The 15669-nt window shown below is 57.3% G+C and overlaps 1 protein-coding gene and 1 non-coding gene across 2 annotated transcripts in view; one reads left to right on the forward strand and one right to left on the reverse strand.

Annotated features, from left to right (window-relative positions):
* The window catches only part of ADAMTS7 (ADAM metallopeptidase with thrombospondin type 1 motif 7), a 45353-nt gene extending 30516 nt beyond the window's left edge, over positions 1-14837 (reverse strand). Inside the window, exons 1-8 of the mRNA XM_086620150.1 lie at positions 14747-14837; positions 13602-13954; positions 10524-10695; positions 7814-8010; positions 6487-6570; positions 5755-5879; positions 4572-4721; positions 3525-3668 (exon numbers count right to left, since the gene is read on the reverse strand). Of these exons, the coding sequence (XP_086476276.1) occupies positions 3525-3668; positions 4572-4721; positions 5755-5879; positions 6487-6570; positions 7814-8010; positions 10524-10695; positions 13602-13954; positions 14747-14837 (1316 nt within the window). The remainder of the gene's footprint in view (positions 1-3524; positions 3669-4571; positions 4722-5754; positions 5880-6486; positions 6571-7813; positions 8011-10523; positions 10696-13601; positions 13955-14746) is intronic.
* Positions 14838-15543: 706 nt separating this feature from the next.
* Positions 15544-15616, forward strand: TRNAK-CUU (transfer RNA lysine (anticodon CUU)). Its single transcript has one exon. It is a non-coding gene; the product is annotated as a tRNA-Lys (tRNA).
* The last annotated feature ends 53 nt before the right edge of the window (positions 15617-15669 follow it).

Genomic DNA, 15669 nt, shown 5'->3' on the forward strand with positions numbered 1-15669 from the left:
ATGCAGGGTGAAGGGTTTCACTGAACAAACATTTCACTGCCGAGAAACAGACGCTGTCCTGGCGTCCGTGCATCACGCTGACCCCAGAAACGTCCCTGCGGGCACCATGACCCGCGTGCCAACGCGCTGCTAACAGCAATAAAGCAGATTGTCAGCAGCAAAACGCGCCCACCCTCCTCTTTGCTGCTACAAACTGCCCGAGCCGCGCCGGACAGGACAGCTTCAGAACAGGGACACGAGAGCGGAGCCCCCGAGGCTGCCGCCGCGGCGGTGGTCCGGCTGCGGGAGCGGCGATGGATGCTCCTGGCCGCCCGCCGCCGCTCCCGGTGGGTTTGCTACGGCACTTCACAAACACACGAGAAGCTGTCGCTGGTTCAGCTTTCAGTGTTGATTTAAACAAACTTGTTTCCAGCACGGCAAAGTGTCCGGCGAGGCTTTCTCAGCAGATTAGATTACTTTGGCTCGTTGTGATCGGGAACCGGGCTGGAATAACTCAAAACAAGACTCCTTTTTCACCCAGAGTAGCAACACGGAAACGGGGGCCGGCAGCATGGGAAGGCTCCTGACTCGGGGTGCCAGCAGTGCCACGGGGCGATGCCCAGCAGAACCAGCACCCCCTCCTCCCTTCTGCATCCCACCCCAGTGGGGCCTGCACTGGACACCTGCAAACAGCTCGCCTGGCTGGAGGCAGCCCCCTAAACACCATATATATATATTTTATGAGCAGCTTCCTTGTTGGAAAAACCAGTAAATCAGTTGCGTTCAGCAGCCCAGGGGCTCGGAAGTCCCTGTTTCCAAGTCCTCGCCCGTGGGAGCATCCCACCTGTCCCAGCCCGGGACCACCGCGGGGCACGCAGGGCTGAGCCGCGCACGGAGCCGGCAGCCGGACGCAGCGCCGTGGTGCAGCCTGGCTCAGGCACATGGCGAAGTCACTGCATCGCACCTCCAGAGGTATTTTCTTTACTTGCTGGTGGAAAACACTTAAAAAGAGTGTTTTCCTTAAAAATTGAAAGAATGACATCTCTTTATAGAGAAAAATCCCGATTTAAGCACCGGGCTCCTGCACGTGCGACATGCACGATACTGGTGATCCTCTGGACTGGTTCACCAACTGCCCATTCAGGTACCAGGACATGGGGCCCTGTGTGTCACCCCAAAACTGCCCCCAACCCTCCTCGCCCCCTGATCTGCTCGCGGCACTTTCCATCTTGCCCCAGCTTAGGGGAGAGGTCTCTGTCCCAGTCTGGGGGTGATTTAGATTCGCTGTCAGCTTTCCAGTGCTATGTTGAAAATCTACTTCTTCATTAAATGTTTTGCAATCATCCTACTGGGCTCTCCAATCGGCCAAAGCACACGACCGAGCCAGCAAAAATTGGCAGGAGTTTCCCTCTGGCTTTGCAGGGATATGCCACAAACCACACTCCGCAGTGCAAACACACAGGGGGCTGCGCTGCGTCTGCCTCTTTCAGCCTGCTCGTTAATGAGCTAGATGATGGAGCGGATGGGACGATGATTAAATCCCCATATGTGAGCAGGCTGCGAGGATCTGCAGATACATCTGAGAGCAGGATTAAAATTCCAAAAGCTCTTGGTGAACTGGAGGAAGGGTCCAAAAAGCCAGGACGGAATTCAATAAAAACAAAGGCAAAGATGGGAGCTCGGGAAGAAGCAGCTGCACGAACAGGGGATCCGCAGGAGCGGCAGCGCAGCGATGCAGCAGGCAGGGCTGGGGCACACCAGCCGTCCCCCGGTGCTGGGGAGGTGGGGATCGGCTGGAAGATGATGGAGGAAGACCTCCAGCACTGTGCAAAGAGGCTGAAAAACTGGTTGTGTGATTGGGCGAAAGGAGCGGAGGGAGGCGAGACACCCTGCAGCCGTGGGGCCAAGGGGGGCTGCACGCAGGGCACCCGCGGGACCCCGGACCCGCTTTACAAGGGCATCCCACCCCAGCCAGGTGGGGAAGGGGCTCCTACCATGGCGAGGGGTGGGGAGGAAAGAGCCGTACAGCATCTTCCGACTCCTCTGAGGATCAGAGAGGAAAAATCTCGCAACGCCAAAAAGGGCTTGACTGGGAAGTGCTGGCACGACCCAGGGCTGACGAGATGCCCAGGTCTGGCATGGTCCCTCCACCACAGGAGCATCACCGCCCTGCACCAGCCCCCTTGTTAGCCTGAACAAGGGATGCTCATTCCCTCAGGGGACACAGCCCCAAGGCAGGGAGTGACCCCTTCCACCACCCCTGGGTGCCCGGGCGGACCCCGACCCACAGCCTCACCAGGAGGGTCCTTCAGCCCCAGCTGCACCCAGGGCCTGACCCACAGCACCACAGCCGTGCCGCTGCCGAGGACAGGAATCATTTTCAGATGCTTAAACGTTCATCAGCATCTGTAAAATAACAATCTTTTGTAAAATAATAATAATAATCATCGCCTGACAGCGCTTTTTTTTTTTTTTTCCCCAAAGGCGGGGTCTGTTCCAAGCAACCCCAGGCCAGCAGGGTCTCATTTTCTGGCTCCCGCCTTCCCCTTCTCCTGCCAACACCACATTATAACACACTCATGGCTGCACTGGCCACGGCCTCTCCCTTGCCTGGGGGATGCTGCAGCCGGGGAAGGATGCGTGCCGGGCTCTGCTCCGCGCGTAAGGAAGAGCTGCTCCTTCAAGGGGGGAGCAACGAGACCAAAACCCAACTGGAGGAGCATCCAGCTGCTCTGTCTCTTCCCCATCGCAGCTCGCAGCAGCCCAAGGTCACTGCAGGCAGGAAATCCTTCATCCAGGAGCGAGGGTCAGGAGCAGAGGGCCAAGAACGCTGCGGATACGAGAAAGCGCCGTTCCTCGGAAAGCCATAAATCACCAGTAGTTCCCCGGGCCGAGCCCACAGGTTCCAGGCTGGGCTTTAGAAACGGGAGCTCAGTGCCGGGCAGCCCCCTGCCACGGGACTGCCACCCTGTGCCCAGCTCTGCCCAGTGCCGGTTCCTGCCCACGCTCTCGCTGTTTTCCAGCCCCCCCGCAGCAGGGACGGAGAACGTTTCTCCAGCGCGAGGCACTGGCTGACAAACGCAAACCTCTGGCCGCGTTCCGAGGAACTTCACAACAACGGGCTGGAAAACGAGCCACGGGGCGCTAAAAATAACCGAACGCACGGAAGAATTTGGCTCTGTCCCCTTTCCTCACGTGATGCCTCCTGCCTCCAGGCAAACACCATCTGCCCCGCGCAGAGCCCCCCAGAAAAGCGCCCAGAGCCACGAAGGAAACTGCTCCGGCTTTACGAGTTCGAGCCACGCGCCCCGTGCCACCGCCCCGACGCCGAACCCCCATCCTTCGCGGCGAGGACGGAGGCAGCCGAGCGAGACAAAAGCATCCCTGCGCGCCAGGGCTGGCTCCCGGGCACCGGGCTGGCTCCCGGGCACGGGGCTGGCTCCCGGGCACCACCAGCCACGTCTGTCCCCGGCATCAGACCCCCCCGAGCCCCCCGCCACCCCTGGCACCCCACCAGCGAGGGAGAAGAGGAAGGGAGGACTTACTCGAGGAATCGTGTGATGTACTCCCGGCTGCAGCGGGACCAGGTGAGTGGGGACGTGTCATACAGGAGCTGTGGAGACATGATGAAAGGTCTTTTCCCAACTGGCTCACAGTCATTGCTGCTTCCATCATGCTGAATCCCAAAACTGTGTAAGAGCACAGCCCCACAAAGGAGAGGTGAGCCGCACGCCGCTACAACCGCGCAGCCTCTCTGCGTCCCAGCACGACGCCGCGCCGGACACCCGAACCGCCCCGGCTCCGCGGGGACTCGCTCCTTAACGGGACCGGGGGATCTGGCTGGGGGGGGCGACGCGTTAGTGACACCAGGGCCACTGCCCCGAGCTTTGTCCCATGCTTTTATTTCAGCTTTCTTACTGAAAATTCAGCCAGGGAAAAAGTAACGAGACTACGGAATGCGATCAAGTCAATTAAACTTACGAGGTGTGTGGTTTTACCACATAAAGATCTCGACTGTGAACTGCGACGTTCAAGTGATCTTGTCAAAATTTGACTGAAATCAGGGCAAGCAAAATTCTGTTGCCGGTTCTATACTCAGACCCTACACTAAAATTTCTTAGTGGGCAACCCTCTTCTCCAAAACCCTCAGCACCAGCAACGCAGGACGATACACAAATGCAATGCGTCCAGGTTGCCGTGGACCACTTCCCTCGAACAGGTTGCCCAGAGAAGCTGTGGCTGCCCCATCCCTGGAAGTGTCCAAGGCCAGGTTGGATGGGGCTTGGAGCAACCTGGTGTAGTGGAGGGTGTCCCTGCCCATAGCAGGGGGGTTGGAACCAGGTGACCTTGAAGGTCCCTTCCAGCCCAAACCATTCTGTGATTCCATGATGATGTGATTTTTCATTCAACCTGGGGCAACCAAAAACTGAACTTAAAATTAAACTCCCAGGGTAAATTCCCCCGGGAGCAGGGGAAGGTTTGCACCAGCGAGGAACCGCTCAGCAGACTTCTCCCAACTTCCACCCGTGCCTTCTCAAGCCCTGACCGAGCAGCGCAGAGGACAGAGGAGAGGAGGAGGAAGCTGGTGGTACCTGTGTCCGAGCTCATGGGCCACGGTGAAGGCCAGGGGCAGCCCCGTGTCCTCGTTGATGTTGCAGCTCCGGTGGGGCTGGCACATCCCCGCCACGTGGGACAGGCCCAGGGTCTCGCAGGGTCTGTTCATCGCCGCGCAGATGTCCTTCCTTGGGCGACGGAGACAACGGACACACAGACACAGAGCAAAGAGGGTGTTTGACAGCAGCAAAACCCAACGTGAGACGCGGGAAGGAGCACGGGACGTGTCCCAGCCCATGGAGGAAGACACACGGACACCGGCCAAACAGAAGTGAGAACGGAGACGTCCAACGTCTCTCCGCAACGGAAAGATTTACGACCTTTCCTTTCCCCTTTCCCCTCCTGGTATTCCCAGCTTATTATTAAGCCTGATTAATGGGAACTGCTAGCCAGCCTGGCTATGTTTGTTCCATTGCATAAATAAAGCTGATGCTGGGAATAATTAAGCAATTACTACGTTGCTTGGGGAAGTACATCCCAGGGGTGCTGCGGGCCAGGGAGCTCCAGCCACCCAGGAAGAACGACTCCATGGAAGTACATGGCCTGAAGTGCCTTATTTCTGCTACAAAGCAAACTTCCTAAAGAAGATAAAACTGTTGTGGGTTGTGAATCATCACACAAACCACCACGAGACTGCCAACAGCCAAGTCACTGCAGCCTGAAACCATCAAACTACGTTTTTACTGCAAGGTATATAAACTTGGCCAGAGCCATGAATTCCTGCGAGCTTCATGGGAGGTCAGGGGCCTCCTGAGAGGCTCCTCTGCCAACCCCAGCATTAGCCTCCAAGGCAAAAGGGAGAGTTAATCCCTGTGTACATCTCCTGGGAGGATCCAGCCATTCTGGGGCTTGGCAACAGGGCCCTGCTGAAAACCTGGTTCGGAAGCCTCCGCTGCTAGTCAACTGGAAGCTGGCTCCAGGTTTGAACTTGAGTGTTGAGACCAGTTCTAGCCACTAAGACCAGGTTATCTTCAGATTTCATGTTACACATCTTATGTGCAGGTGTCCAGGCAGGGCTCAGACACGGAGAGTGAGATTTCAACCGCTCCCACTGAGATGTTCCTCTGGCTGCCCGTATTCCCATCTGCCTGCAGCTGGCAGAGGAGTTTCTAGCTGCCAGCGTAGCACCTACAGCATCAAATGAGCACATGGGCACAATACCTGGTGAGCAGGACCGCGACGTCGTGATGCAGGGGATGGGAATCTCCTTTAACGTTGATGCTCTTCTGCCATTTGCAAAAGCTTCTCAAGGTGTTGTCCGCATGGTGGGAGATCTTCAGATCCTCCTGCCAACATAATTCAAAGTCTGCTGTCAGATTGCTGCCAGATCTGTTTGGTTTCCAGGAGGTAGAGGGGAGGGGTCTGATCTCAGACACATCAGAGCAAAATCAGGCGTAACACCCATCCAGATGGAACTGCTCCATATTTATAGGTTGTGGGACTGGGTGGGAATAAGTCCTTTTCTGCTTTCTTTTCATCTGTGATTCAATCAAAACATTAAACCATCTGATACTGGGGGTTACGAAACACTGCGGGAAAACATCCCGCCCTGGCCGATGGCGAAGGACGCAGCTGGGGAGCCCGTCTGAGTGGCATCAGGCTCCCCGGCTGGGGGAGCACAACCAACCCACTACCGGCAGCGATGCTCAGTTATCCGAAATTATCACAGGAACCAGACCCACAGCTCCTCTGCCCACAGTAGAGTCGCACCAGGGCTGCAGCCCACGCAGAGGACAAGGCAGCCAGGCACAGCGTCTGCCACCCCTGGCACAAACTCCTCCAGGCCGTGAAAAGGGCACGAGAGAGACCTCGAAGGCTCCCAAGGGGCGGCTCCTCCAGAATCCCAGCCTGGTTGCCAGGGTTGGAGGGTGAGTCACTGTGTTTTCCTTTTACCTCTTCTTCCTCCAGCAGGATGAGCCGCACTATGGCGATGTTGATGGGGTTCCCGATGCTGGCGTGGTGGAACAGACCCGCCACCTGCAATAGCAAAGGACAAAGGACTAAAGCCGGAAAGAAAGACCTTACCCTGCGACACTGCTCCTGGTAAGCACATCTGCAGGGGAACATGAGCTCCAGGGGAAGCTACCGAAGGCTGTTGACAACAGCCCAGGGAATTCCCCAAAACAAAAGGCAAGACCAGATGCAGACCTGGACTAAAGCGCTGGGAGGGTGATGACATCCCGGTTGAAATGGATATAATCTGTGCAGCACATTGAAACTCAACCAGAAACCACTGGGGCAACACCTCTGCTTCCACTCCTAACAGATGTGTTTAGCATCTCAAAGGAAGCCTGTGCCTTCTGGGTGCCTTCACCAACCCCCAGAAATCCAGGGATGTTACTGGGAGGTCCTCTGCCCAAACCCACCCTCTTTTCTGACCACAAAGCCCTCTTCTGAGATGCAAATAGGTGCTACCACCACAGCAGAAGAGAGAACAGACTGAACCAACTCACACAGAGTTATCTGCTTGTTCGACAGTGCCAGCAAAACCTCCCCCCAGTGCCCAGTGAAGACCACCACAATCTGGTGCTACTCTCAGCCCCTTCCCTTGGCTCTCCTCACTGGCATCGTCCCATGAAAGCCGTGCACGTCTCTCCTGCCAACCAGGGTACTGCTGGCACCGGCTCCGACGGTAGCTGTCCTGGAGCACTCCCTCTGGGGGCACGGCCAGTCCCCAGTTCGAGCGAGCCTGAGCCAAAGCTCCCAGGTCCCTGCGGGTCTCCCCCCCCACGAGGAGGTTTCCTTACCACGCAGAGGGTGGTGGGTGGCCCCAGCACAGGCTTTGGGGTGGTTTTAGCTTCAGCTACATCCCCGTGCCCAGCTGCCTGCATGCCCGCCTGGGGAGAGCCATGGTGGCAGCACCCACCACCTCCCTCCCCTGGACCAGTGGTGTGGGACGAGCAGCCCTGCCCTTGGGGCATCTCCCAGGGAGGCCACATTATCCCTCCCCATGGAGGGAAGGAGAAAGGAGCAGCCCCTGAGCCCATGGGGCAGGTGAAACCGCTGCAGGCTGAGCTGCTCCTGCCTGCACGGAGATTTTGGACACCGACCCACCCTCCACCGACTGAGCGCTGGGCGATGCAGAAAAGCCAACGCGGGTGGGAACAGCCTGTTTGGCCAGAGGTTTGCTGAGGTCCCACCAGGGATGAGTCCCGGCAAGCCCAGGGGTCTTTACGTCTCACAGCCACGTCCCTCTGCCATCGAGAGGTCCAGGACTCACCATGTTCATCACGGTCAGCACGTATTTCTCTATGTTCTCGCTCCCGTGGTACTCTATCATCTTGGTGTCTGCCACCACCAGCGTTTCCACCCACTTCTCCCTGCTGATGGAGCGCTGCTTTATTCTTCTCTTCCTGTGCTGCTTCTGTTCCCATCTTTCCCTCCGCTTCTCAGACCTCTCCAGGCTTTCCTGAGATTCTGAGGGATTAAAGGGGGGAAAAAAAAGACTTGTTTTTTCTTGTAAAATGTCTGCAACTTTACTAAAATATCATCAAGGTCTTTTTTTTTTTTTTTTTTAATTCAAGAAATAACCTTTTGGTGTTGAGAAGGTGGCCCATGCTTAGACCCATAACCTACGTGTATTTTGCTGTGCTGTATGTTCCAAAAAATCACGGGGGTGAAGACTCTGACCTCAGTGTTGCAGAGCAGCATTAGCGTGACAGAAAAATATTAATCAATAAAGCACTTGAAGTAATTTCTTTGACTGGAACAGGGTTTGCAATACTCCATGAGGAACATGGAACTTCCCAGAGCGGTTTGTATGGACACACGAATTTACAGGCAGCCCTGGAGAGATGCCCGAGCGTGTACCACTGAGAAACATCGGTGGCCCAACATTTCTGATCATCATCACAAATCTGCATTTTGCAGAGAGGGGCAGTTCCCCAACACGATCAGCTCCGCGCCCCTGAAGCCGGACTGATGTCTTGAGCCGAATCCTGAAGACCATCAGTGTCTTGGGTAAGACCAAGACGTTGCAGGACCGCACCGAGATTTCCTCAGCCACACGGAGACTGAACTCTGCTCCTTCCCAGGGAGAAACAACGGGAACATTCATGGGGCTGAAAAGGGACGGGAGGTGGCGGAGGGCTGGGACGCTCCTCACGCACACCAGCAACTGGGAATTCTCATGTGGAGACTTTTCCTGTGACGCTCCAAGACCAAGGTCAGGGTCAGCCCCAAGCTGGGTAAAGGCTTTGCAAACCACATCCCACACAGTGGGAATTGCTTTTATGACCAGTTTCTGAGGACTCAGCCTCACTCTGTTAACAAAAGGCTTTTACATTTTATGGACTATACTGTACATGAGCTGTGAAAGAGCGTTCTATCCCCCCCAGCCTGAAAAATCCCAAGTATCTGGATAATTTGATGAATTGCTAATACCGCTGTGACAGTTTAATCGCCAACAGCTTCCTTGGAGCTTGCTTCCATGGTGTCCTTTGCTGCTAAGCTTCCCGCTGGGACGTGGCGGGACTGCGGAGAGGGTGGGTGCCGAGGGCTCCTGGGACCCTGGGTGGGCTCCCACGGCATTTTCCCTTGGAGACTCCTCTAAACACTGCCCAGCTGTACACACAGCCTGGTAATAACAGAAGGTAAATAACACCTCAGAGCCTGACACCATCTGCCTCGGCCACGTTGTGCAAAGACAACCGGCCATACACGGTTGAAGGGAAAGGCTTGCAGTCATTAAAATCCTACAGCCTCTGGTTCCCTGTCCAGGGCACCCACATCACAGCCCCTTTGCTGGCCCAGACCGCGGCGGAGACCCACGCGCGGTACGCAGGGGCCGTATCACACCCGCTGAGATTCATGTACTACGAATAGAGTTCAACGTCTAAAAGTCATTATGATTATTACCATAGATTAAATAATTAATTTAGATTAATGGAAGAATGCTTAAATATAACCTGCTTATAGAAAAAAACCCAAACAGTTTCCAAAAGCAGAGAGCTCTAGGAAATACACAAACTCAGATGCACTGCCTGGACGATGCAGACAAGGAGTAAAGTGCCTGTGAGCTGCTGGGGATGTGCTGAATTCCTCATTACTTGAAATGTTGTGTTTGGAAGCTTTTCCAACCCATTGGCTCTAGACAGAGGGGAAGGGACCAGCACGTGCTCCCTGCCCTGCCGCAGAGAGACTCCCGGGGCAGCGACCGGGTCTCACTCCGAAAGTCCAACGCCCCGGCGGGTCAGAAACCCGCGTTTGCAAGGAAATGGAAACAAACAGCCTCCCCATCGCGGGATGCTCGCTGCAGGGCCAGGAGGAAAAGCTGAGAGTGAAGGCCTGAGGTTCAGCACAGATCGAGTCGTGTATGAGAGAAACATAAGAAAATACAGAAAAACTGGCAAGGGAAAAAACCCAACCCTGTGCTCCACGGCGATTCCCGTGACTTGTGGGCGCCAGTCACTAACGCCACAACCCACATGTCGGCAAGCGACCTCTCCTGACCAGCAATTTAAACGAGGCTTCCCGTAATCAAAACGCCTGTGGGCAGGGTTTTGTGGGCACCCCGGGGGCCACGGGGCTGCCCACCGGCCAGCAGCTCCAGCCCGTTGGACACACGACCACCAGCAGCATCGCGGCGCTGCCGACCGCGAACGTCCTGTGCCCAACGCTGCCACCGCGCAGCGGGATGCCCGCAGCCCACGGTCCATCCCCTCCCCACTCCCGGTTCAGATTCTTGGTCTGAGGGTTTTCCTCCTTGCCAGCCTACGTGGCAAGAGAGACCTTCAGCCCAACTTGTAAACTCCAGCTGAGAGCAACCAGCATCACTGATGGGCACTGGGAGCCGAACGCTGGGGTTTAAGACCAACGAGTCTACGGAGGCAACGCAAGGACCTGCTCCCTTTATCCTTCTACGCTGTGCTTCACACGAATCCCAGGACCCAGCTGCTCATCACAAAAACTCAAGAGAAAGAGGACCATACCTCGCACACCACAGGTCTCCCGTGGAGCTGGTGGCCTCCTGCCTCGCTCTCCCCCGTGCTCGGGCACCTGGCGCTTGTATATCCTGTGGGGCTGCGCCGCTCCGTCCTCCCGAATGCTGCTGGACACCGGTTCGATGAAGTAGTCCTCGTTCATGAGCTGAAACACGCCTTTCTGGCAGGGAGAGACAAAGCTGTCACCATGAAGCCATCTGCACCTAGCAAGGACTCACGCTGAAGAAGCTGGGAATGGGAGAGGGTGCGCAAAATTTTCCAGGGGGAAATGGGTGTTCTCTAAAGAAACTGTTTTTATGGATATTTTAGAGCTCTAAACTCCCAGGCAAAAGAGAACGAGCCAGCATGGGTCGATCATTAAGACAATAAAAAGCTAAAGAGATCCCACCACAAGTGCAGATGGGTGGGAAGCCCATGGGTGCTGACCCTGCAGAGCCCAGGGATGCCGAGATGGAGAAACGCCGTCTCCCGAGACCCGGAGCACACCAGGAACAGGCGCACGTACGGTCGCAGACTGTGCTCCCTCCTCCGTGTTCAGGCCACCGCTCTCTGCCCTTCCTGGAGACACTCCGGGGAGTCAGGAGGCAGCCTGCTAGCGATGCTTCCCTGGCTCGTGCAGTGCCAGGGAAGAGAAAACGGCTTCCTCCGTAATTAACTCCTCGCAAATGTAAAATAATAAGGAGGAAACACCAAGGGGATGGGGAAGGAAGGGAAGGAAGCCACGGATACGATTCCTTCTCCATTTCCTGACGCAGGTTTTTCTGAGCCAGGACGGGAACAGACACCGCTGCCCCGGCTGAAACCCGCCCAGGGTGCCCGGCCCAGGGACCACGTTTCATCACCAGTTGGTTCTGCGGCAGCACTGACTGGCGTTTGCCACCCATGAGAAGGTCCAGTTCTCTCTAAAACACACCTGCTTAACACTTCTGCCCCTTGCGTGTCCCAGTCCGCCCCAGTAAGCAGCGCCAGCATCCCTAACCCCTGTCTCCCGCTCCCTCATCATGGTCTGCAAGAAGAGTAAGACGTAGCCTTGGAGAAGCTGAAATCACACTGGAAAAACTACACAAGAGCAGGACCCAGCTCTTAAGACCACATTTTACTTAAAAACGATGGACAGGAGGAACTCAAAGCCTTCCAGCAGTGCTGTAGGAAAGGCAAAACCTGCTCACGGAAATGGGGCGCTCGGAGGGCGGCCAAGAGTGCCCAAACACACGCCCGTGCGCTATACCAGGACTGACGCTGGAGCAGGGGCTGCACCAGCCACGGGGATGGGGGGCTCGGCCCCTCGAGGCGCTGATGCCATCGGCTCCACACGCCAGGCTGCCACGAGCAGGGATTTTGGGACGGCCCGACCATGCTTTGCAACCAGGAACAGCAGAGCTTTCCAAGCAGCACCGCGGGGCTCGGAACGCAACGTATCACCACCACGTGTAAACGCAACGTACTGCCCAGCCTCCAGCTCTGGGCTTTCCCACCCCAGTGGTGTGTTCCCCGTTCACACCCGGTGACACCGACCACGTGAGCGATTCCCCGTAACGAAGCAGCGGCTCAGAACACGCTTTACTTTCCGTAATAATTACGAGACCCGCAGCACACGGCTGAGCGCGGTTTTCCGTGGTTTCTTATCTGTCTGACAAAAAGCCGTGGTTTAGAGCAAAGCAAAGGTTTAGAGCAACTTAAGGCTGAGGTTTGCTCACCACTCACAGTGCACGGACTGCAGACCCTCTCACAACGTTGTGTAATGCCTTTCGTGGCTAAAAATTTGTTCTGCTTCTTAAAAAATAACACCGATCCGTAGCATTTGCATGATACAGTTAATTTTCAACACACTTTACAGACCTTAGCGATGGGGGTTGCCACACACCACTATGAAATGGGTGTTTTCCAGCGACACATGGTGTGGATGACAAATTATTTAACAAGCAACTTATTTTTCTGCTCTCCTTTCTGTGGTTGAATCACAAAGAGAATTCTCTTCACCAGAATATACTTCAAATGACCTGGGTGAACATCCCTCAGCCCGTTCACTATCACCAGCTCGGTCTTGCCTGACTCCCGCCCCAGGACCGGGTTTCTAAGCCTGGTGGCAGATTTCGGCTCATCACCAGGACGAGGCCACGCAAACACTTCCAGAACCATCCCATATTACCAGGGGCGTCCATGTGTCAGTAGACACTCACGACAGCGTTCACGACACTTCCTACAGCTGTGTACGCTGCAGCCATCAGTGTTTGTCTCACACAACCATTCCCAGAAAAACGAACCAAAAGGTTGTAGGTCCCTCCAGGTGCATCGCTCTGTTTTTTACCCAAATGATGGGCCTGGCTGTTTTCCGCAGCCTTCATCCCCCTGGAGAAAGGGGTGCTGCACGAAGCACTGGGTGCCAAATGCCCTCAGCTGCTGTTCAATTTGATAGCAAAAGAGCAACCCACACCTTCCAGGACGTGCCCAGCTCCTGTCCTGCCAGTCCTGCCCTGCTATCGGCCACGGCGGGGAAGGTTTCAGCTCTTGCAGCTTCAGGTGACGGAGCAGCAGCAGCGATGCTCCCCGTTGCTCGCCTGCGCCCTGCGCTCCCCTCCCCAAAACCCAGCACACGCTCTCGTGCCTCCAGACACAGCGCAGTGATTCAGGTGGCATCTGCGGATCTGCCATTGAAAAGCCACCTGCTCCACTGGGCTGCCATCATCCCTCCGAGCCCAGAGACGCCGGGCAGCAGCGCTGCTGGTGATCCCTCCCTCCGTCCCCAAAGGGGAACCCACCCCCATACACTCACCGCCTCCCGGGAACCCCAGTGCCTCCGTCATCCCACAGCCCCTGCTCTCTCACAATCCCACGTTTATGCACAAGAAGGCAGCGGGACATGAGAATTGCTCTCTTTGGGAATTTGGACACAAACAGAACACAGCCCCGGAGAGTTCCCAACCACTGGAATCCATGGGAAATGTACAGTCACATCAAACCTACGGGATGAGATCCTGACCGCCGGGAGCAGCCTTGCTATCGCCTTCAGCAGAAACAAGGATTTCCCACACTGCTTCCCTGTCGATGAGGGATCTCCGTACTTACCAGGCCATCGCACGTGCTGAGCGCCGCCAGACCCCCCTTCAGCGCCCGGCCCCGAACCTCCCCGATCATATGGCAGGAGTTGTACGCGTGAGACTGGATCTTGGCGGTCGCGATCCCCCCGTATCGCCTCTCGCTGACGAACCCGGGCGCCAGGAGGTTGTTGTTGAGGCTCAGGTTGAATTTCAGGGGTTGCCCTTTGTAGTGCAGTTCATAGAAGGCGAGAAACTTGCTCCTGGAGGAAGGAGACCTTCGGTGAAGCGCCCGGTGGGACAAATCGTAGGACAGGAATGATCCGCTCTCGTCAACCTTGATGGGATGAACGATGTCACTGCTGGAGTAGGGCTGAGCAGGTTCTGGGAAGAAAGGGGTTCAGTGGTCAGCTTGGGGGTTCATCACTGTTCCTCTCCCGCCCCTTTGGCTGGATGCTGATCTCCCAAGGCAGCCCAGTGGGGTCAGGTACCCAAATACCAGTTGGATCTGGTAACTGGTGTCTACTGCCAAAGGCACGGCAGGGAGCAAGGAAAGGCAGGAGCCCCAAGGCTGTGGGGCGCATGGGGCCCCACACTGTCTCTGCTGCCCATGGTGGGGTCAGGGGTGGGATTTTCCCAGGGAGAGGGTTAAGGTCAGGGTTAGGGTGAGGGTGAGGAGGGATGGAGGTGGGTAAGGGAGGGGCCGTGCAGCTCCGGGACTCTGCTCCGGCCGGGGCCGGTCCCGGTTTCCACGCACACGTTCCGCTGTTTAAATACAGCTGCCGAGAGAAAAAAAAAAAAACACAATACACACAAAAAAAACCCCAACCAAACCAGAAACCAAACGAACAACCAAAATTCCCCCCAAGCCCCCAAATCCCAGCTTTGAAACGGTGTCTGGAAGCCGTCTTGGGGGCAAAGCACCCCCCGGGCACCGAGCGCCCCGGAGCCTCCCCAGCTCGGTGAGCAGCGCCGCGGCCGCGGGCAGCCGGGGGGAGCCGCGGGGCGAGCCCAGCGCGGGGGCTGCAGCGGCGGGGGGCACCGGGCTGCCCGGCTCCGGCTCCCGCGGAACGCCCCGTGCGGCTCCGCGCCCCGCGGACATCCCCGCGCCCCGCCGACGCCCCCGGTGCGCATCTCCGCACCGCCCGCACCCCCCCTGCGCGCCCCTCCGCGGACCTGTCCGCGCGGTCCCTCCGCCCGCCTGCGCGCCCGCGGCCAGCGCGGCGGCGAGCAGGAGCAGGAGCAGGAGGCCGCCCGGGGCCAGCATGGGTGCGGGCAGCGGGCGGCTCGGCGCGGCCGGCGGCGGGACACGCCGGCGGCGCGGCCGCGGCGGGCGGGGCTCCGCGCCTGCGGAGGGCGCGGGCAGGGCCGGGCCGGGCAGCGCCCGCCTCCCGGCGCCGGTGCGGCCCGAAGGCGCCCCCCCGCGGCTCCCGCCGGTGCCCGCCGCTCTGGCGCTTATCCGAACGATGGGGTCACGCTCGGAAATCCGCGCGTCTGCGCGCAGCTCGGCCCTAAAACACCGCGGAGCACGCGTAGGGCGGGCGGGAGTACGGCAGGGCGGAGGCGGGCGGGCGGGGCCGGTGACATCCCCCGGGGGCTGCCCGGGCCTTCGCGTCCCCCCTGGGCAGAGGGAGCAAATAATAATAATGTAGAATATTAAAAAAAAAATTAAACGCAGAAAAGCAGAATAAAGGTATTTTCTCCTCCGCGCACGCAGCACGGCGGGCTACGGCTGCTCCCGACAATCCCGTAGCGTTCTCGGGGACTGGTCGCGTCTGGTGCGGCTCCACTTTTGCCGGCCCCGGGGCGGGATATTTTATTATTTAAGCGATAATGTTAATTATGCAAATGAGCTGGGGCGTGCGGGCCAGTGCCCACCCACACGAGTGACCCCTGGCGGCCGCGCCGCGGAACGGCCGGGACGCGGGCGAGGACACTGTGGAGTAAAGTGGAGGAAAACCCCGACCCGGAGCGCCCGGCTAGCTCAGTCGGTAGAGCATGGGACTCTTAATCCCAGGGTCGTGGGTTCGAGCCCCACGTTGGGCGTATAGTTTCGTTTTTTTTTTTTTCCCCTTACTCTATATTTTCTTTTTCCTTTT

This window comes from Tauraco erythrolophus, chromosome 14 (genome assembly GCF_009769465.1).
Source record: "Tauraco erythrolophus isolate bTauEry1 chromosome 14, bTauEry1.pri, whole genome shotgun sequence".
Lineage (NCBI taxonomy): Eukaryota > Metazoa > Chordata > Aves > Musophagiformes > Musophagidae > Tauraco > Tauraco erythrolophus.